This window comes from Zalophus californianus, chromosome 6 (genome assembly GCF_009762305.2).
Source record: "Zalophus californianus isolate mZalCal1 chromosome 6, mZalCal1.pri.v2, whole genome shotgun sequence".
Classification (NCBI taxonomy): domain Eukaryota; kingdom Metazoa; phylum Chordata; class Mammalia; order Carnivora; family Otariidae; genus Zalophus; species Zalophus californianus.
The window spans coordinates 146,069,264-146,096,374 of NC_045600.1; the positions used below are offsets into that span (position 1 = coordinate 146,069,264).

A 27,111-nucleotide genomic window follows, 5' to 3' on the forward strand; every position below is an offset into this window, starting at 1 on the left:
CCACTGTTTCTGTCTCCCTCCGTGACTCAAAGCGTGTACAACTGTGCTCACAACATAGCAGATGCTCAGTTGTTCTTATTCTAGCCAAGTGTACTTTATTCTAAACAGTGTTTTCCAGGGTATGTTCATAACTTAATACGCTGAACCATTCTAACTTCTGTAACAATAAAGTAGCTTTGATAAGACAGTCCTCTTACGTAAATGGAGACATGATTTAATGGAATGACATTTCGTGAGCTCCAGGCAAAGCAAATGTTGAATTATCTTGTTTAAATTAAATGGCTCTTTTGTGCTCAGTAGTAAACATCACTGTGTCTGTCTCACTAACACAGTAGATTCGTTATAGTCTAAATTATACAATTCAACTACATGTAACTTGGAATTTAAGCTGGAACATTATTGAGATACAAGCCTGACCTTCACAACCACCCATGACTATTATTTTCAGATGACAAGACACTAGGAAAAATTTAACAGAATCTTATGTTTTCAACCGGCTAAACAAACCGCAAGCAATGGACAGACCCAGGTCTCAGCCTTGCTTTTCCACTTACCGGTGCGTCACCGTGGGTGAGAGATTCAGGTGCACTAGGACCCACAGCCCCCACTCACGTTCTCGAGAAGAGCAGGATGAGTGTGGACAAGCACGGAACATGTGCCTCTCGGTGGGCAGCCGGCCTTAGAAGTCCATTTGCAATCTGGCAACCCCACAAGCCCACGCACACGATGCCCAGCATGAAGCACTAACCCTACGGGTGTGAGCCCCACTTGTTTCTTTTTTTTTAATCCTTATTTATTTTTTTAAGATTTTATTTATTTGTTTGACAGAGAGAGACACACAGAGAGAGGGAACACAAGCAGGGGGAGTGGGAGAGGGAGAAGCAGGCTTCCCACTGAGCAGGGAGCTCGATTCGGGGCTCGATCCCAGGACCCTGGGACCATGACCTGAGCCGAAGGCAGACGCTTAACGACCGAGCCACCAGGCGCCCCTACCCCACTTGCTTCTGTCCATCGCTTTGCGCCCTGAAAACCACCCCAGCTGCGTTCTGGGATTTGCTGCCCCAGCCCGAGGGGTCAGGGAAGAGGCATGAGCTGGACTGCAGCGGAGCCCGGCCCTCCATCGGGCACCTGCTGGTCAGCAGAAGCTCCGTGCCACATTCAGGCTGTGCAGGCTGGCGGGGGGCGGGGGGTAGCTGTCGCCGAACTGCACCAGGGACAGACAGCATGTGGATGACCAGGCTTCCTTCGAGGGGAAACAGACCACCTGTGGGGTGAGTGTCTGGGGGCACGGAGCAAGGGCCAGCTCAGCAATCTGTGGCTCAGCGGACGGTGGTGCCAGAAGTCACAGAACGCGCGTCCACGCAGAGTGGGGGCGTTTCCTCACCGGCCTCTTCCGTGGGCTCACCGTTTACTCTGTAGACAAGAAGGTCACCTTTGAACAGGCTGAAACTTCCAGACCAGCATGACGGGGGGCATCTGCAGGATAAACACTCTGCCAGTCCCTTATCCAGGAAACAAGATGCCGGGCCCTAAACAACCCTTCCTTCCCTGTCGCTGACTTCCTGGCCCTCCCTCCTGTCAAGGCCCCCAACGTGCTGGTGAGTTGGGGACGTGCTGCCCCACCCAGGAGTCACCGAATAAAGCATACATCTACAAATTTGCTCGGATGACTTCTGTTTTTCAACAGACATAAATAGCCTATTTTTTTTTAATGATAAATCACTGAATTTAAAAAAATAATAATTCAGTGAGGGAAAATAGCATCACTGTACATTTTTGCAAATCTCCTTCACGTTTGGCTGAAACAAAAGCATGGCATTCCCGTATCTGCTTCTGCACTCAATCTGCCACACGTGATGTGGCCCTTGGGAAACCCTCTAGCGCACTCATGAGAAATAAGAGTGGGAAAGGCACACCATGTGTTCGTGTGACTGATGTGGGAACAAAGGCAGAAGGAAAATGATTACATTCCCTTACTCCCTCCAGCCCATTGACAAGTCCTTGAAACAGGCAGAGTGCCCTTCCTCCAGGAGCTCAGCTGCCTCGATGTGGACACCTGGCTGAGGGCAAGTCCGACCCCCAGGATCCCGTAAGTCTACTTTAATGTAGAAAAATTCTTTTGGAAGCTTTATTTCAATCCTCCAAGATACGTTAGCAATCATCCCCCAAGCATATGGCCCGCTGATATGCGTCTGAAGGGTCTCCCGACTAGGATTTCACTAGACAGCAGTAAATGACCTTTTCTAACAGGAGCTGGCCTCCTCAAGGTCCTGGAAACCTTCCTTCCAAAATTTCTTAGAGACTTACACTGTCCCTAACCCCTTCCCAACTTGAAAGTATATAATGGGCCACCCCTCAAGACCCCAGTGCGGCACCTTCTGCCCACGGGTCGCTATCCCCGTGCTTTAATAAAACCACCTTTGTGCACCAAAGACGTCTCAAGATGTCTTTCCTGGCCGTCGGCTTCTAACCCTAACATTCTTTCCTACATCATTACTATGAAAACCCTTTCTGCTTTCATCACACAATTGTTTGTACGTCCCTGTCCTCCCCACTAACTTGTAAACTGCAAGGGGGGGAGAACACTCATCGCTGCGGAGCACAGAGCCTGGTCTACAGGGAATGCTTGTTGAAGGAATGAACCAGATCTTTGCTACTCAAAATGTGATCCCTAAACCAACAACATCAGCATTGCCTGGGAATCTGTTATAAGCGCAGGATCTCAGGCCCTCCCCCAGGCCTCCTGAGTCAGAATCCGCATTTTAACAACATCCCTGGTGATGTGCATGTATCCCCAGGTGATCTGTGTCAGAAGCACCGGACTGGAGAATAATACACCAAAGCCTCGCCAAGCAAATGTCGCTCCAGCCCCCGGCACGACCTCAGCACCCCCTAATCCCACACGAGCCAGACCCAGACCACACTATCGGCTGGTATCTATCATGGTTAACTCTCTTCAGTGTCGCCTGGGCCTGTGGCAGGCAGATGGTCCTCCAGAGACATCCATGCCCTAATCCCTAGAACCTGTGACTATTATGTTGGCAAAAGGGATTTTGCAGATGAAATCAAGGTTACAGGCTTTAAATTAGGAAGATTAGCCTTGATTATCACCGGGCCCGAACTAATCCCATATACCCTTAAAAGTAGAGCCCTTTCTCCAGCTGGAGGCAGACAGACGGCGCAGAGGAGGACTCCCCACTTCCGCTGGAAGACGGGGCGGGGGGTGGAGGGGGACGCAGGTGGCCTTATGCTGCGAGACCCCGGCCCACGGCCAGCAAGGAACCAGAACCCTCAGTCCCGCAACTGCAGGAACGAAACTCTGCCCAAGTTGGGATGAGTTTGGGAAGGATTCTCCCCCCAGAACCTGTACATAAAAGCCCAGGCCCTTGGGGCGCCTGGGTGGCTCAGTCCGTTGAGCATCTGCCTTCGGCTCAGATCATGATCCCAGGATCCTGGGATCGAGCCCCGTGTCGGGAGCAGGGAGCCTGCTTCTCTCTCTCCCTCTGCCCCTGCGTGTGCACTCCCTGTCTCTCTCAAAATGAATAAAATCATACATACATACATACCCGCCCAGGCCCACGGACCCCCAATTCCGGGCGTCTGAGACCTGAACAGAGGAATCAGCGTGCCCACCTGAGCACTGACCTCCAGAACGTGAGCTGACACATTGGCGTTGTTTTTAAGCCCCTAAGGTTGTGATCATGTGTGACAGCAGCCACAGTGACCCATCTGGGAATCCGGGTGCTGTGGGCACCATCATCCTCCCGCACGGGGAAGGGGCTAAGGCTGTCACGTGGCACGTGGCAGCCCGGGGCTGCTGGGTGGCTGCCAGAGCGGGCTCTGATGTCAGGTCTGCTGATCTGCAGCCCCCCACCCCAGCACCCCCACTGCCTTGCCCCCGCTGATGCAGGTCCCCCCACCCAGAGCACCATCCTGCCTTCCCAAACCCCACCCTTCTGCACTGTCCCCCCAGGAAGTCTTCCTTAATTTTCTCCAGCCCAGCACTTCATCTGCCCCATCTCAGGCCGGCTGATGGCTCATGCCACAGACCTGTGTCACCTCCCTCCCACGAGACCCCACACGGGCAGGACGCCTGGCGTCTCCTGCAGCTCCCAGCACCCCCGACCCACCAGCTCCGGGGTCAGGCCCGCTTCCAAGAGGGGCTGCAAAGAAGGGACTGAAGGGAAAACAGATAAAGCGGACTCCACCAACATTACCAACTCTGTGCCTCCAAGGACGTCATCGAGAAAGCTGAAGGACAACCTACAGAAGGGGAGAAATATTTTCGCAAATCACATATCTGGTAAGAGTTTAGTATCCAGAATATATAAAACACTCTTGCAGCTCAACAAAAAGACAGCGAGTAAATCAATTTTAAAAAATAAGCAAAGGACCTACACAGACATTTCTCCAAAGAAGATGGACAAATAGCCAACAAGCACATGAGAACATGTTCAACAACATTAGTCATGAAGGAAATGCAAATCACAACCACAATGAGATAGTGCTTCACACCCACTCAGATGGCTATGATTACAGCCCAAAAACCCCCAGAAAATCACGGGTCTCCACAAGAGAAACGGAGACCCACACTCGCTGCTGGGGCACTGAGACAAGATGCAGTCTCTGTGGGAAAGGGTCTGGCAGGTGCTCAGGGAGGTAAACATGCGGTTCCCATGGGATCCAGTGATGCCCTGGCCAGGTGTCTCCCCACAAATGTTCACAGCAGCTGCATCTGCAACAACCAAAAGGTGGAAACAACCTTGTCCACCAACAGAGGAATGAATACACAAAATGTGGTCTGTCCATACAGTGGGCTGTTATTCAGCCTTAAACGAAAATTGGGACACCTGGCGGGCTCAGGCGGTAGAGCGTGGGACTCTGGGTTTCAGCTTAGGTCATGATCTCAGGGTCATGAGATCGAGCCTCACGTCGGGCTCCCTGCTCAGCAGGGAGTCTGCTTCTCCCTCTCCTTCTGCCCTTCCCCACTCCTTCCTCATTCTCTCTCTCTCTCTCAAAAGAATAAAATAAAATAAAATATACTGATACGTGCTACAGTTTGGAACCTCAAACACATGATGTTAAGAAGCCACACACAAAATGTCACCTGGTATAGGATTCCCTTTATATAAAATGTCCGGAACAGGCAAATCCCCAGAGACAGAAAACAGATTCGTGTCTGCAGGGGAGTTTGGGGTGGAGGAAATGAGCAGTGGTTACTTCATGTGCGTGGGCTGTTCTAAAGGGATGATAAAGTTTTGAAACCAGATGGAGGTGGTGGTTGCACAACACTGTGAACGTGCTAAGTGCCCTGAACTACACACTTTAAACGTTTCATTTCATTTTATTTGAATTTCAGCTCAAAAAAAAAAAAAATAAGAGCGAAATGGGGTGCCTGGCTGGCTCGGTCAGGAGAGCAAGTGGCTCTTCATCTCGGGGTCGTGAGTTCAAGCCCCACGTTGGGCGTGGAGTCTACTTAAAAAATAAAAGAGGGAGAGAGAGAACTGAATGCAAGTATCCATTGAGAAGCACTCCAGCTGTGATCAGAAACGCTTTAGATCAGTTCGTGGCATATGCCGCTGAGTATACACTTCAGACCGGTGGGTTGTGAGCTGCCTAGATGTCCCGGCAGCCGGAAGACGCGGCAGCAAGAGAGAGGGAGTCTAGTCAGAGAGCTTCTCGGCCGGAGTGTCTCAAGCGGGGCCTCCCAGGGTCAGGAACACAAGGGGTCTGGCTGAGAGAGGAGAGGCCAGGTGTCAGATGAGGAAGGGTCCGAATGATGGCTGGCAGGGCCCCGGGGACCAGGCAGGTGCGGGGGAGGTATCTGGCCGGGGGTCACCCAGACGCACCAAGCACCGTGGCCATCTCGCCCCGCCGGGTCCCATCCGTCAGGCAGCCCCTCGTGAGCCCCCTCGCACCTGCAAGCGTGTATGTTCACTGTGCAATTGTGACCCACACTCAGGCCAAGTGACTCATGCTAGAAACAGGAAAGGCCATTTCTCGTTGCCAGGACGGGGGCGGCAATGTGCTGCTCACACGGCCAGGGGCCCGGCCAACCTGCGGATCCTCTTCTGGGTCTGGGTCCTCCGCCGGTCCCACCTGCTGCTTCCTCTCCCTCGGTTTCCCCTGAGCCTCAAACCCAACCACAAACCCATACACCCGTTCCTGTTCCTCTCGTGCTGACTGCAACCCCATCAGGAGGGGAGCCCAGCACCTCCAAACCTCCCTCATCCGGGACCCAGGGCCCTTCAAATGTCACCTTTAATGCCCCAGCCTGTCACCATCGGACTCAGAATGAATGATGTCAGCTACTGCGGCTGTTGCTGCTGCATTTACATTGTGCTTGCTGTATACCAGGCCCTGGACGTGAGCCCCAGCACCCTGGTATCTCCGCTGTGGAGGGCAAGGTACAGGAAACCTGACTTTCAAAATACCTAACCACCAGTATAGCCTGGCCCCTGACCACTCAGACTAACAGCCTAACGGGTACAAGCTGGCTGAAAATCAACCAGCTCTGCGAGACGCTCTCCAAAACAGTAAGGGAGAAAGCATAACAGTGTGTGGTGCACATTATTAATTCGGGGATTCTGGAAGAGGAAGTTTCTGTAGAGGAGAGAGGACAAGACAGGAGAACAGAGAGAGAGCTGGGGGTTGTGCCCGGCAAGGAGCTCACTTGTGGACTGATGAGGACTGCAGTGGTGGTGGACACTACAAGCAGAATAGGGATGTATCATAGGAGGTCTTAAGTGACAGGCAAAGGAGTGTAGACAGTGAGAATCTGTGGACAACAAGAGATTGAAGGAGGCTCTGTAGGAGAAATGACTGGAGGCAGACATGCTCTGGGCTCCAGCCCCCGAGCTCTCCAAGAGAGTCCCCCTAGATGCAAGAGCAAAACCAACTGAGCAGGGGAAGTGTGGGAGGTTGCAGAGAAGTCCAGAAACTGCTGCTCCCTCATAGGGCCGGGATTAGGGTGGACGAAGTGAGACACATCCCTCGGGTACAAAATGGAAGGGAGTGCCAAAAAAAAAAAAAAAAAGAACAGAGTAATCAAGATAAATTATATTTGAGTGAAATATTTTTAAAAATAAAAAAATTAATGCCAAAAATCTGTGATGAACAAAATATCACTAATAACTAAAACAATGATGGGATCTAACCATTCCCTCCTACGACATAACCTACTGCCTTTGCCCCAGTCCTGGCTTTGACGAACTGCAGCTTCTGGACTTGGCTGCGAGCCTTCACATTTCTGGCTGCAGCATCTCCAGGGCATAGCCAAGGGTGCTTGCGGTCTTCTCAGCGCACAAATGATGACTTCTCTTGCAGTCAGAAGACATTTCCAGGGTGACTTCTCTAGTCCACAGCCCAGGTGGTAACCAAGATGACTAAGCAGAGTGTCTCCTGGTGGACGATGGAATAAGCAAGAGGTTTGAGTTCCTATGAACCTCCCTGATGCAGACTTACACCCTCCTCTATTCCTTACCTTTCCCACTCGGCAGGCCCTTTTGTCACTCACCTCTATATCTATCCGTCCATCTTTCATCCACCCCTTCCTTCCATCCATCCTTCCTTCCATCCATCTATCCACCCACCCCTTCCTTCCCCATCCACCCATCCATCCATCCATCCATCCATCCATCCACCCACCCATCCATCCATCTATCCACCCATCCATCCACCCATCCATCCATCCATCCATCCATCCATCCATCCACCCATCCATCCATCCACCCATCCATCCATCCACCCATCCATCCATCCATCCATCCATCCATCCATCCATCCATCCACCCACCCACCCATCCATCCATCCACCCATCCATCCATCCACCCATCCATCCATCCATCCATCCATCCACCCATCCATCCATCCACCCATCTATCCACCTATCCATCCATCCACCCTTCCATCCACCCATCCATCCACCCTTCCTTCCATCCATCCATCCATCCATCCATGCATCCTTCCATCCATCCTTTCATCCATCCATTCACCCCTTCCTTCCATCCATCCATCCTTCCATCCATCCATCCATCCATCCTTCCATCCATCTATCCATCCACCCCTTCCTTCCATCCATCCTTCCATCCATCCATCCATTCTTCCATCCGTCCATCCATCCATCCATCCATCCATCCATCCATCCATCCATCCATCCACCCCTTCCATCCATCCTTCCATCCATGCATCCTTCCATCCATCCATCCATTCTTCCTTCCATCCATCTATCCATCCACCCCTTCCTTCCATCCGTCCATCCATCCACCCATTTATCCATCCATCCCTTCCTTCCATCCAGCAATCCATCCATCATCCATCCATCCATCCATCCACCCATCCATCCATCCACCCATCCATCCATCCTTCCGTCCATCCATCCATCCATCCATCCATCCATCCATCCATCCATCCTTCCATCCATCCTTCCATCCATCCATCCATCCATCCTTCCATCCATCCTTCCATCCATCCTTCCATCCATCCATCCATCCTTCCATCCATCCATCCATCCACCCTTCCAACCAGCCAGCCAGCCAGCAAGCAATGACCCCTTCTATCCACTCAACCATCGTACATGCACCTCTACAGTCATCTGCCCAATCACTCAGCCAAACCTCTGTCTGCCTACCGCACAAAATCAGCATGTGGGTGTGGGTGAAGCTCCACCACCTACCAGTACACCTACCAAACTTCTCTATGCCTCACCTTCTTTACCTGGGAAGTGGGTACATGTACACTCCAACAAGCTTCACGGGGTTGTTATGAGCCTGGAACAACACAATCCATGTCAGTGGTAGCTATGAGATCACACTGTTAACGCAGTTTCTACTATTACAAGATGCCAGAGCCAGGGTGCAGAAATTTATCTGGCAAGGACTCACTCAGTTTATCTCCTAAGAGGTTGACTCTGACAGGTGATCTGGAAAACCAGTTAAACCTGTAGGTAACAGCTGGGGATGAGCAACAGATGTGACCTAAAAAAAAAGGGATAAACAGAGGTGGGGCAGGCAGGCTGCAGTCCCAAGAACAGTAAGTGGGAGGCTTGAGGCATGCAGGTGGTCACCCCAGAATCCAGGAGCTGTGGTTTGGGTGGATGCCTGGCCCCTGCTGGTGCCTCAGGGGAGTGCAGACCCGGCCGGTCAGGAAAGTAGGAAGGCCTGGGGTTCGCTGTCATCCACCTGCTCCCGCGGGGCCGATGCCTACTTTTGAAGAGAATTCTGGATTCAGTCGGCCAGCAGTTCAAACCCCAGCTCCGTCACTTGGTTGTGTGGCCTTGGGCAAGTTGCCTATGTGTTTCAGTCATTTCGTCTGTAGAATGGGGATAAATAGTGAGCATTAAGAAAGTTTGTTCACAAAAAGCAGTTGGCACTGGGTCTGTCACATCCCTGAAGGCGGTAATGACTCCTGAGTGGGGAGGGTAAAAGCTGCTCCCGTCTCTTAGCCTCCCAGACCCCAGAAGTGCAAACGCGGGCCAGCCTCCTCACCCGCCACCTGTCTCCAGAGGCGCCAGTTAACCTGAGCATTTCACCTGGTGCGCTGGTGGCCCACTGCTGCCTAACAGTCACTGTCAACTTCAAACGACACAAATACACGATCCCACCGCTCTGAAGGTTAGACGTCCATGCGGATCTGGCGGGCTCCTCTGCCCTCGGTCTCACACGGCCAAATTCAAGGCGTCAGCCACACTGTCTTCCTTCTGGAGGTTCTAGGAACGAGTCCGCTCCCCAGCCAATTCAGGTTGGTGGCAGAACTGTTGGCTGGTGGGACTGAGGTCCCTGCCTCCCCAAGAGCTGTCGGCTGGGGCCGTTCTGTTTCTGGAGGCCGCCCACGTTCTTGGCCCCCCCTTCGAAGCCAGTGATGGCGGGCAAAGCCCTTCTTGGGATTCAAGCTCTCGGCCCTCCTTCTGGCTCATCTCTCTGACTCTTCCGCCTTCCTCTTTGGCTTTGAAGGGCCCACGCGATTGTACTGGAGGCCTCAGATAATCCAGGACCACCAGTTAAAGTCAGCTGACTCAAAACCTTAATTTCACCTGCAAAGTCCCTTCACGGCAGTGCCCGGATTGTGCCTGGTTGAATAACCCAGGACAGAACCTTCAGACTTCTGCCCACCACCCCGGCCCAGCAGGGCTGTGTTGCCAGCGCCAGTCTTCAACCCCACCTCTGTGGAAGCACAGATGACCAGAACTATGGAGAAGCCCTCACATGGGTGAGGCCCAGTGGGAGCCAGACATGCAGACAAACACCATGAAAATGGGTGCAGGTAGCCAAGGACGGAGAGTACAAGACTGAGCCCAGGTTTGGGGCGAGTCACTACAATGGTGTGAACCACCTGCTTAGGTCCCACAATAGATCTGCAGTAGGACGAGAGCCAAACACTAGTCTCTAACTGACCAAGCCAGTGCCTTCACACTGCAGCTCAGACCCTCTGGAATGATCAATGAAAGACGGTCACCAGGGACCCAGCACAGGGCAAGCCTGGGGTCTGAGATCATTAGGGCCCTTGGTCCCGCCACACTCCAGGCAACTGGGATGAGCAGGAAGGTGAGGAGCTTCCTGCCCACCCAAAGGACAAAACGCCTGCAGAGAGAGGACCCCTTTCTCCCAAGGCCAGTGACTTAACTGCAAATAACAATGCAGGGTATTCTCTGAGATCCTTGCCTCAAAGTGCACGCGGAGGGGCATCCAAACAAGGGCAAAATCATAAACTGACAAAGATCTGCTCTCTCTGCAAAGATGGTCTGGACTGCTGGTTCTCCAGCCGAGGCAGTGTCGCGTGCGCATGCTGTACAGAGATCACCCAGAGGCCCTTTAAGTGCACATTCCTGGGCCCTACCCACCATTCAGATCCCAGGAGAGAGACTCAAGAACCTGCTCCCCTGGGGCCTCAGAGGCAGGGCTGGGCTGAGCCCTTTGGGAGAGAAAACCTCAGCTGGAGGAAGGGCGGGAGGTGAGGGGGAGGGTGTGGGGGGAGGGGCGGAGGGCTGAGACAGGCCAGCCCCAAGGGCTTTGACCTCACCAAAATGCCTCTGGCAGCAAAAAAGCAGAATGACAGACTGCAGTAGATCAAACCTGGGCTCAGACTCCCTCTCCACACCGACTAGGAAAGTTAAGGATGTAGGAAAATGTTGGGGTTCAGAGCCCACAGCCGAGAAAGACTTCTTGAGACGTCTTTGGTGCGCAAAGGTGGTTTTATTAAAGCACGGGGGACAGCGACCCTGGGCAGAAGGAGCTGTACTGGGGTCAGGAGGAGTGGCCTGTTATACACTTTCGAGTTGGGAGGGGTTAGGGACAGTGTAAGTCTCTAAGGAATTTTGGAAGCAAGGTTTCCAGGATCTTGAGGAGGCCAGCTATTGTTAGAAAGGTCATTTATTACTGTCAAGGGAAATTCTAGTCAGGAGACCCTTTAGATGGGGCTCCTGGGGGGCTCAGTCGGTTAAGCATCTGCCTTCGGCTCAGGTCATGGTCCCAGGGTCCTGGGATGGAGCCCTGCATTGGGCTCCCTGCCCCACGGGAGGCGGCTTCTCCCTCTCCCACTCCCCCTGCTCTCTCTCTCTCAAATAAAAAGAACCTTAAAAAAAAAAAATGTGTATCAGGGGGCCATATGCTTGGGGGATGATTGCTAACATGTATCCTGGGGGGGTTGAGAAAAAGGACGTTTCCAAAGGAACTCTCTGTTTAGACTCACAGGATCCTGTGGGGTTGGGATAGTGTTAAGCTGAGATTGCCTTTTGCCCTTAGCAGAGTGTCTGGTGAGGCAGCTGAGCTCCCAGAGGAAGCCCCCTTGTTTCCCACATCAGTTACCAGCCACTCTGGAGCCTCAGTTTCCCCATCTGTAAAATGGGAGTGAAGGTGGGGGTCAACAACATGCACTCTGCTAGGTGAGGCTGTAGGTGAATATGCCCCCTGGGGGCGGACAGGGGCGGGGGGTTTCGGGGGTGGGGGTGGTAGCGGGCAGGGAGAGGGGGAGCTCCGGGGCTCCGGGCGGGCAGGGAGAGGGCGAGGTCAGGCCGCGACCGCCCCCGCAGCACCCCCGCCCGCCGCGGGCCCCTTCCTGGCACGGCAGCAGGAAGGGGCGGTGGGGCGGGCGACGGAGGGCAGGTGCGTCCGATTCCCCGGCGGGCCGGGCACGCAGGGCTGTCCCCGGAGCTCCGCCCCCGGAGTCCGGGAGTCTCGCCCCCGGGGCCCCGCCCCCGCCTCGGCCTCGTTCCCGGGCGCCCGCAGCCAGTCTGCGGGCCGAGCCGCCGCGATGTGGGTCGTGTTGCCGCTGCTGTGCGCGGCCGCGGGGCTCCTGGGACCCCCGGCCTGCGGAGCTACCGACCTCTACGCGAGCTCCTTAGGTACGGGGAGGGGGCGCCGCGAGAAAAGGGCCTCGCAGGGCCGGCTGGGTCCTCGGAGGACTGCGCGGTGGGGGGCACCTGGCTGGGGGCAGCGGGACAGGGCCTTTCCGCGGCCCCGGGACCAGGGCCTCTGCGCGTGGGGACCCGGGAGGGGTGAACTGCGTTATGGGAGGGGCCGGGAGGAGGGGGAGGTCTCAGAGGGCGTCTTGCGTGACCAGAGGAGCGGTGGGCTGGGGGTCCAGGGTTTCCCTGGCGCAGGCTGCTGAAGGGCTTGGAATGCCAGAGAAGCCCGCAGCCCCCGTGCGTCCACGCCCAGCCTGGGGGCATAGAGGACTTCGATGCCCCCTGCCAGTGTGAGCAGGGGCTTTCCAGCCTTTCTGGTAACTTCCCGGGGATCCCCATGGGCGCCTTGAGAGTCTTTCTGTAAAATGGGTTGGCTGGACTGTGGCCACAGCGACGTCTGTTCTAAGCCCTGAAACCCGAGGGTGTCTCTCCCAAGGTGTCGGACACCAGGAGTCCCCTGTAGCCACGTGCGCTGTGCCGGGTCCAGCTGCGCTGTTCTTGCAGCCCTTGCCCTGCTGGGGGTCTAGGCACCTCCCCAGGCTGGAGGCCCTTCCCTGTGGGTCTTCCTGCTTCCCTGCTGCGGCCCACCCTCAGCCCACCACCCGCAGGCTCTGAGCTCACAAGACCCCCTGCCCTACTCACCCTGGGCACAGAGAAGGGTTGTCGGAGAACAGCCTGGAGACAGGATGAAGGTCCCTGAGGCTCAGAATCTGCTCACTCTTCTCTGCTCATTTGTACAAGAAGGGCCCCCAGTCTCGCAGACCTGGGGGCCGGGAGCAGGGCAGCTTCGGGCCATCCCCCACCTAAGAAAGGCCTAGTGCCCCGGGGCTTTGCTTCACCCCGCCTGTGTTGGCGCCGAGTCCATCCCAGCTCCAGAGCAGGGCTCCGTAAGCTTCTTCGGTCAAGGGCCAGATGGTAAATATCGTGGGTCACACCCTGTGTGCAGCAACTCCTTAACTGGCCCTTGAGAACAGCCAGAGTATGCAAATGAATGAACCTCACCGTGTTCCCGTAAACTTTTATTTATGCACACTGAAATTTGAATGCAGATGCTTCGTCTTACAAAATGTTAATATATTTTTTTCAATCTTTTGAAAGTATAAAAAAAAAAAAAACATTTTTGAGTTTGCCATCATTTTCTGACCCCTGTTCTCCGGGCTGCCCACCCCAGTCCCCCAGACAGGGCATACATAAATGTACTTCTCCCAGAAGTCACAGTGGATTTGAAATGGGTCTGTCTGAGGTTGGGGCCGTGGGCTCAGCAACAGATCCTTCTGGCCCAGCCCAAGAGCATCTCTAGCTTTTTCTTCCACTGACCTCCTGTGAATGAGAAATAGCCTGGGCTTGTCATGCCTGCATGTCGCTTTTGAAATATCCCAGAGGTGAAGGCCAGTGGGTTGTCCTGAACTCTGTCCTGCCTGAAATCCTGCTGGGTTGAGGTCTGTCTTCCTCTGAAGCCATCCCACTGCAGCAGGGCCCTGTAACCAGCATTGGGGATCCTACAGTCTTCGCAGGATTGTCCTGGGGAAACGGGCATTTCTTCCCCAGGGAAAATGGCTGTAGCTTGGTTCCTAGGATAGATGTGTGCCCCACAAAGGGAAATCAGAATGCTGAGCAGCATGATCTCCAGCCTGGGGAGTGGGAGGAGTCCCTGGAGAAACACAAAGAAATTCCAAGTGACTGTGGGCACGGAGAGGGGATCCGTGTCCAGCCCCTTTACAAACATCCTCTTTGCCAAAACCAATCTGTGCCTCTCATTCCTCCTGAATCTGAATTTGTGGTTCTAAACACATCAGGAGCAGCAAGAGACAGACGGTAACAAATCTTCTTCAAAACTGTTGTTGGTTCTTCAAGGAAACTGAAATTGAAGAAGAGAGGACCTCACCGAGGTATCAGCTGATGGGGTCTTAGAGCGTCATGTGATTGAGGCGTAGGAATGGAGAAACCTTGCTCTAAAAATTGCCTTCTTGGGCGCCTGGGTGGCTCAGGTCATGATCCCAGGGTCCTGGGCTCCCTGCTCCGCGGGAAGCCTGCTTCTCCCTCCCCCACTCCCCCTGCTTGTGTTCCCTCTCTCACTGTGTCTCTCTCTGTCAAACGAATAAATAAAATCTTAAAAAAAAAAAAAAAAAATTGCCTTCTTTTCCCGGAAGCAATAAGTAATTAGGGATTTGCTTATTTAGCAGGATTTCTGAGTCTTTTGACCTATTAAAAAACAAAGACCAGGGGCATCTGGGTGGTTCAGTCAGCTGAGCGTCTGCCTTCAGCTCAGGTCATGGTCCCAGGGTCCTGGGATCGAGCCCCGCGTCAGGCTCCTTGCTCCGCAGGAAGCCTGCTTCTCCCTCTGCCTCTCCTCTCCCCACCACCCCGCTCGTACATGCATGCTCACTTGTGCTCTCTCTCTCTCAAATAAATAAAATCTAAAAAAAAAAAAAAAAAACAAAGACCAGAATTAATGCTGACCCCTTAAAAAAAATAAAAAGGAAATATTCACCCATGAATTTATAAGTCCATGAGGGGGTTTTAGTTAGTAAAGTCCTGTTGATCTCATTAAGAGATGCATTTCTTTTCTCTCTTTTTTTTTTAAAGATTTTATTTATTTATTTGACAGAGAGAGACACAGCGAGAGAGGGAACACAAGCAGGGGGAGTGGACCATGACCTGAGCTGAAGGCAGACGCTTAACGACTGAGCCACCCAGGCGCCCCTTCTTTTTTCTTTTTTAAAAGATTTATTTATTTATTTTAGAGGGAGAGCATGGAGGGGAGGGCGGGCAGAGGCAGAGGGAGAGAGACTCCCAAGCTGACTCCACGCTGAGCGGAGAGTCTGACGTGGACCTTGATCCCACGACCCTGAGATCAGGACCTGAGCCAAAACCGAGAGTCAGACCCTTAACCGACAGAGCCCCCCAGGCGCCCCAAGTGATGCATTTCTGATACAAGTTTACTTTTTATGTTTGACAATTACTTTTCATAATGTATAATATATTTGAAATATTTTAATCAGTTGGGGTGTTGATGAGGAGTATTCAATTCAGACTAAATTCATACAATGTTCAGAGATGTGTGAGTCACGGGAAGCAAAAGTAATTTCAGTGTATGCTTTTTGTCCTTGTGGCTGCATCAAAGGATGCTAGGGCATCCAGTGTAAACATACGCTTCCTTATGTGCGTCTTACTGACGGCGGGCATCAAATCAGATGGTACGCGGATTCCCTCAGCTAGCTTTAAAAGAAGGATGTGGCAGTCTTATTTTAAAATGACAATATTTAGGGGGCGCCTGACTGGCTCACTCCGTAGAACGTGTGACTCTTACTAATCTCAGGATCGTGAGTTCAAGCCCCATGGTGGGCGTGGAGCCTACTTAAAATTTTTTTAAAAATTAACATGACAGTATTTCCAATAAGCTGGAATACATTCTTTGTGGTTGTTTAAATTTAGGATGAAATTTTAGGTAATTCAGACACACACAAGGGCAGGTGACCGGGGGGGTCCTTCCACAAATAGCAGGCCAGCCTGCTTCTGTGCCCCAAGTCGGCTGGGGCAGAGGGCACCGGACACGGCAAAGTCCAAGGTACTTGTTAGCTGTCCCTTGAAGAAAAAATATGCTGACCCTCGGGGTATAGGTTTTTTAACTAACTGCGTGTTGAAATATATCATACAGTAAAGTACACAAGTCATTAAATCACGTTTCTTTGAATTCCCACAATCCACGCGCCGTTGTATGAGCAGAAGCAGGTGCAGACGCCCGCCCTGGGGACATCCCCTGTCCCGACTGTCGGGAGTTACCTTAGTTGCCGCCACCCCTGCGGGACGAGCCGGACTTCTGCATTCTGCACGCCATTTTTGGTGCCTTCAGTGTCACCTAGTTTCCTGAAATGCAAATCGGCTCCCAAGTGCCCTGCTTGGCCAAAGGTTCCACTTCCTGGCCAGGCGCCCCGGCCTCATTTCTTTCTTTCTTTTTTTTTCTTTTTACAGAGAAAGTTCACTTCAAGTCATGGATGGTGCAGGTCAGTGCTCAGCTTCTCCCTGAAGCTTTTCATTCCTCTGTTGCCTGTTACCTGACCCGACTGTGCCAGATTGGAGGCAGTGGGAAAGGCTCTTCCCAGCCCACACCCCTGGGTCTCTCGGGACTGGGAATTGGCCAAAGTGGGAAAGATCCAGTTAGGTCCACGCCTTCCAGAGAGTTGTCCCCAGCGGTGAAGGTGGCTGGCGGCCTTCCAGCCTTGGGACCCGCGTCCGTATTTTGTGTTCAGGGACATTGCGTGTTGGCCGCAAAATTAATTGGAGAACTCTACTGCACATGCTTTTGCAAAAGGGTGATTTTTGCCAGAGACGGGAGCCAGCCCCCGCCGTGGCGTCCGTGGAGGGCCTGCACTTGGCGTGTCTCTTCACCAGGGCCTGTGGGATGCTGGCTGATTTCGGGCAGCTGCAAGGCTTTGGGCTGGCCTCGGGTCCCTGGAGGCCCGGCGTGTGCTTTGTAACCTCCTGACTTTCACAGCTGAGACCCGCAACAGTGTCCTGCCTCCTAACGCGGCTTTGGCTCCAGAACTGTGCTGGAAGGAAGACCTCCGTCCCTCCTCTTAGAAAACAGACTGTCTCCTTCTGGTGAGCTGCATCTTGCTTCCGTGACTTACCGCTGATGTGTTTTGTTTTAGCACCAAAAGAAATACAGCTCAGAGGAATACCACCACAGGCTGCAGACGTTTGTCGGCAACTGGAGGAAGATAAATGCCCACAACGCTGGGAACCACACATTTAAAAGTACCGTGGGCTTGCCCTTCCTCCAGGCTCCTCGCGGCCGCGTCTCAGAAACCAGTGATGACTGAAGGCCCACCGGGGACTTAGGGTGGAGGGATGGTCAGAGCGCAGGGCCCGAAGCCGTACTGAGCTGACCTCAGGTTCTGGCTCTGCTGTTATTCTCGGAGATTCCGTGAAGCTCGGGGCCGGTGGCTGGCTGGGTGGTCGCAGAGTTTACGGGAGACCCTGTACAAGCCCCACCTGTTCCTGCCAGCCCCGCGTCTGTCCCGGACGCCGAGCCCTGCCCTTGGACGGCTGGGTGGCAGAAACGGGCTCTGCCCTCGGACACACACGCAGCCTCAGCCGCGTTGTGAATGTGGGCAACAGGCATAGATGGGGGGAAGTGGTGCCTGAATCTCATTTGTGCCCAGCGCTCTGTGGGACCGTGGGGGGGCCGACAAGCGTCTCACGTTCTACCCGGCTGTCATGGGGAGATGCGAACCCTCCCCGCCCCGGGACAATGTGGGGACCGGAGGGGGTGCAGGTAGGAATGCACCTGGGCAGGTGTCGATGCTCCTCGCTGGGACGCCCACCGGACTCTCCGGGGGGGGTCTACACGCTGGGTGCCCGGGCCCCACCACACGCTACCTGCACCCACAACCCCGCCGTGCAGCCCAGACGTGGGTAGCTCTGAAGCCCAGAGAACGTTGACCTTGGTATATTCCGTTAAATTACATTTAAAACGTAAAAAGAAGCCAGTTGCTGCAGCTAGAAATAGGACCCAGGTTAACTTGGGGTTTCTTGGTTTTCTTCTGTTTCTTTATATGACTGTCTTATTGAGCGTCTCTTTTTTCTTTGGGTTTTTTTGTTTTTCCTTCTCTTTTTCAGTGGGGCTGAACCAGTTTTCGGACATGAGCTTTGCTGAAATAAAACGCAAGTATCTTTGGTCGGAGCCTCAGGTAGGTGTCGTTCCTTGTGACCAATCTGACTTCCCACTCAGACCTTTGGAATAAGTTCAGAGTCCAGCTCGGCTCCCAGCCAGACTGCTCCCCACCCAGCTTCGGGGGGCCGCAGGTTCCTGGGGAGTCAGGCGGCCCCCAGCAGTTCCTCAGTCCACGCCCCTGGCCTCAGCCACGTGGGCCCCGAACTTAGGGCTGCCAGAGGAAACACAGATGCGCAGTTAAAACAATTTCAGAAATAAAACTGAATTTCAGGTAAATAACACCTAGCCTTTCAGGGTAAATCCATCATGAATACCGGGCAGGACATACTTACGCTATAGTTACTCCTCGTTTATGTGAAGTTAAAATTGAACTATGGGAACTGTGTTTTTATTGGTTAAATCTGGCTCCCTGGTCCTCGCCGCCCCCCGCCCCCGGTGCTCCCAGGGGGACAGGTCATCCAGCATTTGGACCAGCAAGTGGGGGCAGGACGGTTCTTACAGAGATGGTCTTTCTCATGCTCTCTTGGTGATTCTGTTTTAATTGCACACTTTTCTATCAAAAAGGTTTTTTGTTCTCCTGAAAGAATTGTATTTGGTCCTTCCAGAATTGCTCAGCCACCAAAGGTAACTACCTTCGAGGGACTGGTCCCTACCCGCCCTTTGTGGACTGGAGGAAAAAAGGGAAGTTTGTGTCACCGGTGAAAAATCAGGTATGGGCCGCCACCCCCATCCTTGGTCCGTAAAATAGCCTCATTCGCAGACAGTACACCAGGAAGAGAAACTCAGAAGGAGCCCTGAACTGTGGCAGGTGTATCCCCAGCTCTGCTTTTCCTCGTCCTCCCTCCAGCCGCGTTCCTCTGAAAGGCTGGGAGGTTATGAGGTCCGTGGGCTGCTCTGGAGGAAGAGACAGTCCCTCTTTATTGGACTGCAGTTCACCTGCACCCCTGCCCGGAGTTGCCACTGGCCCAGGCCTCAGAGTCGCCCGAAACGTCATATTCCCTATGCCCTGAGAGATGGGACAGCGGGGCCCCCGCTCTGCAGGGCCCGGCCCAGCCGCTTTCCCTCCGGGTGGTGGCGGGAGCTCAGCGGGCAGCGATGCCAGGCTCCGGACGCACTCTGGCTGCGGGGAACAGCGTGTGTCCCGCGTTCTGCACCCACGGGGCTGCGGACCGGGCGGCTGGCTCTGTGCCGGAGGGTCTGAGCCCGCCCCCTGCTGTCTCCTCTGCCCACTGTGTTCCTCCCTCCAGAAGGATGTCACCCTCTTACCTCCAGAAAATGGGGGGAAGGTTACCCTCCTGGAGACACTGGCCTTCCCACTGAAAGTCTCCCTGAGAAACATGTTCTCCTTGTCCTTCAAGCCGGTGGGGGGGCACGGCATCCTCTCCTCCCAGGGTCGGGGTTCCCGGAGCCTGCGAGAGATCTGGACGCTTACCCCAGCACCCAGGAGCCAGAGTGACTCCCCTCCCAGCACCAGGGGCAGAACAAAGCCGCGCTCTCCCCTACCACCCAGACGCAGTTTTTAGACCATCTAAGAATCCCAGGACAGTTGGGGCCCCTGGGTGGCTCCGTCGTTAAGCGTCTGCCTTCGGCTCAGGTCATGATCCCGGGGTCCTGGGATCGAGCCCCGCATGGGGCTCCCTGCTCGGCGGGAAGCCTGCTTCTCCCTCTGCCCACTCCCCCTGCTTGTGTTCCCTCTCTCGCTGTGTCTCTCTGTCAAATAAATAAAATCTTAAAAAAAAAAAGATTTTATTTATTTGAGAGAGAGAGAATCCCAAGCAGATTCCTGCTGAGTGCAGGGCCCGATGTCACGACCCTGAGATCATGACCTGAGCTGAAACCATGAGTCGGCCACCTAGTCGACCGAGCCGGCCAAGCGCCCCAAGAATCCCATGACAGTTTAAAGCAGCGGGTTTTCAGTGTGGAAGCCTGAACATGCTCACTGTTGGGCAGGTAGGCAGAGACGTCCGTCAGGCAGACTGGGCCGCCTGGCTGTGGGGGCTGGACGGAGGTGGTCACCCGTAGGCTCGTGGCATCTCGCCGTGGCCACTGTGTGATGTAGACGCAGCAGCAGGATCTAACGTTAGCTCGGCCACCCCTCGAGGGCTTCCCACTTCACAGAGGAGCAAACAAGGGCGAGGGGCTGGCCCGGCGGCCAGGTAGACGGGGGACACAGGCAACTCCAGAGCAGGTCTCCGCTCCCAGGCCAGCGCCCACGGCTCGGCCTGCTCTGCCGCCTTCAGCCGGGCCAGGCCCAAGCCTGGACCGGCCAGAGACGCTCACACAGGGTTGTCCCTGTACTGACGGAAGGATGTGGGACAGAGACCAGGAGGGAGGCCAGCAAGCCGAGAGGACTGACCTGAGGGCAGGGAAGGGCGTGGGTGGTGAGAGGGATTCGGGAGGCAGAACCGTCCGGCGAAGAGACAGATGAGCCAGCAGGACCACATCTGCACCTCTGACGGCCCTGGGAGTCAGGCACGAGGCCCCGTTTTCCAGATGGTGGAGCGGAGGTTGAGCGGTGGGAAGTGACCCCCTGGCTCTCACAGTGGGCACGTGGCAGAGCCGGGACTGGAACCGGGCAGGCAGGCAGGCGGGCTCCGGCGCCCGACCCTCGCGTCCAGAGCCTGGCCCGTGACTGTGGCAGGAGGTGGGGCGAGCCCAGCAGAGGCAGGTGTCTGGGCCCGGATGGAGGTCGGGGCTGGTGCCAGGCTTGAGGAGTTGCTAGTTTAAGCGGGAGGACTGTGGGTGGAATGAGGTTGGGGGGGCGGCGGCAGAGAAGGTTCTGGAAACAAGACTTGAGTGAGTCCTTCTGAGAAAGCCTGGGGAGGAGAGGAGCCGGCATAAGATCCAGACGCAGAGGGAAAGCCAACAACACACAGAATGGCCGGTGGGCTTGGTCTGCGAGGGGCCGGGACTGGGCGGGCGCTGGTGAGGCTGGTGAGATTGGTCACCTCAGTGGCGACATGGAGGACCCTAGCCACACAGGGCCCGCAAGGGTCAGCATGGATGGGAGCCTGGGCTTCTCCCGGGCCTGCGTCCTGGGGTCTCCGTGACCGACCCCAACCCTGGCCTCTGTAGGGCGGCTGCGGCAGCTGCTGGACCTTCTCCACCACGGGGGCCCTGGAGTCCGCCATCGCCATCAAAAGTGGGAAGCTGCTGTCTTTGGTAAGCAGTCTGCCGCGGGGGTCACCTCCCGAGGTCACAGCTTCGCCCCAAGGCCTGACGGGGGGGCCAGGGGGGCTTCAGGTGGGGGTGCTGTTTCCCTGGACATCAGGCGCCCCAGCCTCATGGACATTTGGCCTGCGAAACCGGACGCCCGTTTTCCTAGAAAGAAACGCGGCTTGTTGAGGAGGCAGCCCAGGGCTCTTCCCGGTGGGTCCCGCTGGTCCTTGTTTGGCACCCGAGGCTTTTGGAGAGCGGAGCTGGGGGGGGCAGGCCTCTAGGAGCTGTGCGCTGCCCAGGCCTCCCCGAGAGAGGGCCAGGGCCTGTGTGTCCAGCCGCTGACCCCAGGGCGAGGGGCGAGGGCGGTTGAGGGCCTCGAGGGGAGGCAGAGCAGGGTCCGCAGCGGGCCTGGGCGGCGTCCAGCCCTGCTCTGCACCCCGTGCCTTCTTGCAGGCAGAACAGCAGCTAGTGGACTGCGCCCAGAACTTCAACAATCACGGCTGCCAAGGGTACGGCCCTGACTGCGCGTGGGCCCGGAGCCCCCCTCCCTCCCCACGATGGCCTCTGTCCCGCCCAGCACAGCCCCACCCCACACACTGTCACGAACGGGACGGTCACCTCACATGCCTGGGGTCCCTCGGCCAGAACAGGGCCCTACCTCCACAGTGTCCCCCAGCCCTCTCCCCCCCCGTGCACGTGGCTCCGTTAGCCCCCGAGGCCAGCGGCCAGGTCGCCACATGGGTCTGGCTGGCCTTCCCGCACCGAGGGAGCTCCAAGCAGCCCAGCTTGGCCGGCTGTGAGGGACCCTCTACGAGGTGACGTGCTCGGGCCTGAAGGCTGTGTCTTTATTGGACCTGCTTTCCTGGCCCCTTCCTAGAATGGTCGCCGGGGATTTATCTGCTCGTGTGTCTCGAGTCCGGGGTAGCTGTCCTGGCACTGGCATGCGTCCAGCCCGGCCCCCTTCCCCCCGTGGCCTAGGTGGGCTCCACCTGCTCGGGGGGAGCTGACCCCACGTATCAAGGGAGTCTGTGTGCTCTAGCTCTGTGAGCACCTGGCTGGGCCCTGGGGGTACAGCAGCCAGTGCAGCGCGAGGGGCTGAAGTTCTAGCTGGTGAGACTGGAAACAGTGTGCCGTGGGTCAGGGGGTGCCGGGGAGGGGGAGCGGGAGGGCCGGGGTTGCCGGGAGCCGTGGCTGGATGGCCGTGCGTGGATCCTGGGCAAGCTGTTCAGCCTTTCTGAACCCCAGGAAATGACCGCGTCGGCTCCACAGGGTGGGTGTGAGGGGTCGGCAGTCAAGTTTGTCGAGCGCCTGCCAGTCGGGGCCCAGTGGTGGCCAATCCCTGGCGCCGGGCGGGTCCCTTCCGCTGTCCTGACGAGGGGCCTGGCCCGGGGTCCCTGATGCACATGCAGCTGTCTGTGGACTCCAGGTGTCTCTCCCGAGTCTGTCGAGCGCGGTCCTGGGGCCAGGCAGGTGGGGCGGCTCCGCGAGCCCCTCCCGGACCCCAGAGAGCTTTTCTGCCGCCGGGCCGTGGCCCTGGTCAAGGCCTCCAGCTCTGCAGGCGCCACCTGGGCTGGTGCAGGTGGGCATCTCTGCGTGTGCTTCTTGCAGGGGCCTCCCCAGCCAGGCCTTCGAGTACATCCGCTACAACAAGGGCATCATGGGTGAAGACAGCTACCCCTACAAGGGCCAGGTAATCCCGGTCGCGGCCCGCAGTCCGCCTCAGCCTCGGGGAGCACCGTCTTCCCCTTGAGCTGCAGCAGGGCCCCTCCCACCCGAATCATGTACACTCACCAAGTTCATTCCTTCACCTCCTCGGCTTGCCCGAGCCCAGCGCCCTCCCCAGACCCGCGGCCTCCGGCCCGGTCTCTGGCAGCCCCCCGCCACCCCCCACAGTTCCCGTCCTCCCGGGTCCTCCCTGCCCGCCGAGTCACCGGGGCGCCGGCCTCCACTGCCCTTCCCGCCCGTCAGCACCGGCCGTGCGGTCACTCTCATGCTGACCACGCTCTCCAGCACCTGCACCCGCTCTGCCCCGGGCCTGCTGCCGCCTCACCCCGGCCCGTCCACGGCCCTGTCTTTCCCCCCAAACCTGTGGCTCCACCAGCATTTGCCCTCACTGATGACTAACACCAGTCCTCCCAAAACCTGCTGGCCACTGGCGGGCTGACCACTCCAGACCCTCACTTGAGTTCTGCCTGCCAGCCATGAGAGACCCCGCACCGCTCCTGCGGTCCGTCCATGACCCTGTCTCCGTCCAGCTGTCCTGGGGCCGCCAGGTGGTCTCCCAGACCTCGCTCTGACCACTCACCTGCCTCGTGTGGCCCCTCGTAAACCTCAGGCTCCGGCCCAACCGCTTGCTGGCTCCCAAACACCACGCCGTGCCTCTCGCCGTCCCCACCTTCTGCCCTGTCTCGGGAGAGCGCGCTCTTTCCCATGTGACCTGCTGCTGGGCCTGCCTTGTGTCCGCGAACCTGTGCGCACCGGGACTGGCGCTCCCCGCCCCCGCCAGGCAGGCTCCTGCCCACCTGCAGTCCTCGCCAGGTCCCCCAGGCTCCGCGAGCCCACCTCCGTGGGAGCCAGCGCTGGGCCGGGTCGCCCCTGTGAGCTCCTGGAGGACAGGGATGCCTCTGACCCCCGACTTGAGTGACCCCCATCGCCCGGCCCCTGCGCTCGGAGCTTCGGCTGCACAGACGCCAGCAGGTGGCACAGGGGAGGCCTGAAGTCTCAGCCTGGGGCCAGGCCCCCCTGAGTCGAGCTCCACACCCTCTGCTGCCCTGAACAGGACGGTGACTGCAAGTTCCAGCCCAGCAAGGCCATCGCTTTCGTGAAGGATGTGGCCAACATCACCATCGTGAGTAGCGACCCTTCTCTCCGATGGGCAGGGTGTTCTCGCCAGGAGGCCAGCGTCCACCACGGTCGGCTGGGCAGTGGGCGCAGCAGCCGTCCTGGTGGCATATCCCTGAGACTAGAAAGCCTTGATGATCGTGGCGCCCCAGTCTCGGTGTCTGCAGGAGGGGGGGTCGGGTTGTGGGACGAGCATCAGGCACTCAGGCTCTGACCTGGGTCTGGGCCGGGCTCCAGTCTGGTCTGTTTTCTCCTTTGTAAAATGCAAGCAGTAATCCCCTTCCCGCGGGGGAGGGCATGACCGCACGAGCGACGTCAGCGTGTGAGAGATTGAATGCAAATTCATCGGGTCGGGATGCGCCAGGTTACACTGCGGCAGCAGACAACCCCCACGTGTGGAGTTTGTGTCTCCCGCGGGGCGGGGCTGTCGGCGTGGCGCGGCCGCACTCCTGGAGGCTGGCTTCCATCCAGGACGCAGGCAGAGGGACAGAGTGGTCGACTTTGCTGGCTTTGTGGGGGCAGGGGTGCCGGGGCAGGGCAGGGGGAGTCCCAGGGGGACTGGAGGGGGACCGCCGCGAATGGCCGTAAGGGACCCAGTGAGCCGGTCCGCCTGCACCCACAGCCCCTACTGTACGGTGGGGTGTCCCTGGGAAGACAGGGCCCACAGACCAGACCAGCCAAGTGGGGGAGCCCACGGGGGAGCCAGGGTTTCGGAGGAGGGACCCATAAGCCAAATAAGAGACCCAGAGGAGCCCGGCCGTTCCACACAGCCCCAGCATCTGCTGTGAGGAGGGGGCAGCCTGCCCCTCGGTGGCTGTTCCACACAGCCTTCCCTTCCTTCCTTCCGGACACCCGCACCACCCCGGGCGCCCATCCCTGCCTCGGGGCAAAGGGCTGTATTTGGGAAGGGGGGCAGAGGGGCGACAGAGTGTGTGTCCACAGAATGACGAGGAGGCCATGGTAGAAGCCGTGGCCCTGTACAACCCTGTGAGCTTCGCCTTCGAGGTCACCAGCGACTTCATGATGTACAGCAAAGGTGTCTACTCCAGGTGAGCCGGGGTCCCCGCAGGGACAGGGGCCGGGCGGTGTCCCCATGGCAGGCAGGGCTGGCCCTCCACACACCCCGCGTTGACCCTGCGGCCGTCGGGGAGGGCAGACCCAGTCCGAGGGCAGCAGCGGCCTCCAGTTCCGAAAACCCAGTTCCGAGAGGGAGGACGAAGGAGCTGCTCTCAGGATCCGGGAAGGGGGGCTTCCCCACCGAGCTGTTCTGGAACAGGCTCTCCTCACCCTTGCCCCCAGACACCCGCCTGCCCTGCATCTTGAGCAGGCCCGAGTCCCAGGGCCGTCCTGCCCTCTCGAGCCGTGGCCGCGGAGACCTCAGATCCAGCACGTGTCCTCCCCGTCCCCGTGCTGCCCGAGACCCTGCCGCCCAGACATGCACGCTCACCCGTGTGGCCTTGTGCAGCCCCCACCAGTCTGTCCCTTACGCGGCCAGGATCCACCTCCTGGAGCGCTCCCTGGGCGCACCAGCCTCAGCGGCGCCAGTGTCCCCCGCCCCCCAGGGTTCGGGGTCAGCTGGGCTGGGGGACCCTGGGGATCTGGGCCCACTGCCCACCGCAGCCACACTGAGGGGCCTTCCCAGGGCCCCCCACCCCTACTGGGCTGACCCCCTCCTTGGGTCGGCTCCCTGCCAGACGCAGCAGCTTCCCGAGGACGGGGTCTTGCACCAAGGGAGCAGAGCGGATTCCCCGCGCTGGGAAACGCTGCTTCGGAGCCTCAGAGGACCCTCGTCGGACGGGGCTGAGCCGTCCCAATGCATTCTTCCTTCCTGTGTGTTCAGACCTTCATTTTCCATTTCCAGCACTTCTTGTCATAAAACTCCGGATAAAGTCAACCACGCGGTCCTGGCTGTTGGGTACGGAGAACAGAACGGGATACCCTACTGGATCGTGAAGAACTCTTGGGGTCCCTACTGGGGGATGAACGGGTAAGCATCATCCGGTCCCGTGTGCAGGGAGGGGCGTCACTGCTCAGGTCGGGGGGCCTAGGGGGTCTCCTCTCCCTCAGGTACATGGCGTCTCAGCCAGGGCTCGTCAGCCGGGCCCCAGTGCAGGCCCGGGGGAGGAGCCCAAGGCTGAACCCCACACCCGAGGGGCCCCCGTGCAACCCTCTCCTGTCCTGGGCCCCACATCCCAATGATTCTGTGTCGGGACGTTGTCCCAGTAGGATCTGGGGGCGGGACCCAGCCGGCGGCCGGGAGGGCGGGTCGGGAGAAATCCAGGCTGCAAGCTTACCGCTGACGCTTCACAGCCTCTCCCAGGGAACCGGGGGCCGCAGGTGCACACCCCGCAGGGGCTGTGTCGTGTCTGCCGTCAGACCCCGGGTCCTCGGGGGGCCTGTGACGAGTCCATCACTGAGTGAGGGCCTCGTGGGGGCTGAGGAGCCCCGGTAAATTGTGAGGACAGCAAGAGTGGACACAGTACGGCAGCCAGAGGGACGGAAGGGGAAGTTGTCCAGAGTCAGGTCAGCGGTTTCCTGGCGGTAAGCCAGGCCCTCACCCCTGGAGTCAGATCTTGGGGAGTGGCAGAACTTTCCGGAAAGGGCAGTGGTGAGGAGGCCCCAGCCAGGCCCCAGCTTGCTCTGTCCACCCAGGTACTTCCTCATCGAGCGTGGGAAGAACATGTGCGGCCTGGCAGCCTGCGCCTCCTACCCCATCCCCCTGGTGTGAGTGGGGGTGCCCCGGCGGCCCGCCGGCGAGCAAGGGCAGAGCGGGCCAGTGGTGGAAGGCCTGCTCTGCAGGAAGGGGGGCCCGCGGCCCCGTGCCGGGCCTGGAGGCCGTGAGAAAATGAGGAAGAAGAGTCCTCCCCGCCCGCCCCGGAGCAACAGGCCTACCCGTGTTTTCCGAGGTGAAGGAGGCCACCAGCTGTGTGCCTTAAACATGCCTTTAACTGACTCGAGAATACTCTTTATTTCCCACAGCACCCCGACTGTCTTTTCTGTGATCTTTACCCAATAAACATGTGGTGAGCTCCT

At 57.2% G+C, this 27,111-nt stretch overlaps 1 protein-coding gene and 1 long non-coding RNA gene across 5 annotated transcripts; one reads left to right on the top strand and one right to left on the bottom strand.

Moving 5' to 3' along the window:
* Nucleotides 1–869: 869 nt before the first annotated feature.
* On the bottom strand, nt 870–16,354 carry LOC113909566. Of its 3 annotated transcripts, XR_003515768.2 has the most exons (7): nt 16,185–16,354; nt 13,044–14,052; nt 8,884–9,310; nt 8,708–8,769; nt 7,183–7,401; nt 4,218–4,263; nt 870–1,413 (listed from the first exon to the last, which is right to left on the bottom strand). It is a non-coding gene; the product is annotated as an uncharacterized LOC113909566 (long non-coding RNA). The 3 variants fall into 3 exon arrangements; XR_003515769.2 differs by lacking the exons at nt 870–1,413; nt 4,218–4,263 and adding an exon at nt 5,122–5,734; XR_003515767.2 differs by lacking the exons at nt 870–1,413; nt 4,218–4,263 and having other exon boundaries at nt 5,122–7,401.
* CTSH (cathepsin H) lies at nt 12,183–27,111 on the top strand. 2 transcript variants are annotated; one of them, XM_027570873.1, is made up of 12 exons: nt 12,190–12,338; nt 16,374–16,405; nt 17,054–17,159; nt 18,024–18,094; nt 18,684–18,788; nt 21,154–21,240; nt 21,691–21,746; nt 22,846–22,927; nt 24,017–24,085; nt 25,021–25,127; nt 25,940–26,065; nt 26,731–27,111. In XM_027570873.1, exons 1-12 carry the CDS (start codon nt 12,248–12,250, stop codon nt 26,804–26,806), a joined length of 1,008 nt encoding a protein of 335 aa, XP_027426674.1. In that variant the 5' UTR covers nt 12,190–12,247; the 3' UTR covers nt 26,807–27,111. The 2 variants fall into 2 exon arrangements, with proteins under 2 accessions (XP_027426675.1, XP_027426674.1); XM_027570874.2 differs by lacking the exons at nt 24,017–24,085; nt 25,021–25,127; nt 25,940–26,065; nt 26,731–27,111 and adding an exon at nt 23,573–23,999 and having other exon boundaries at nt 12,183–12,338.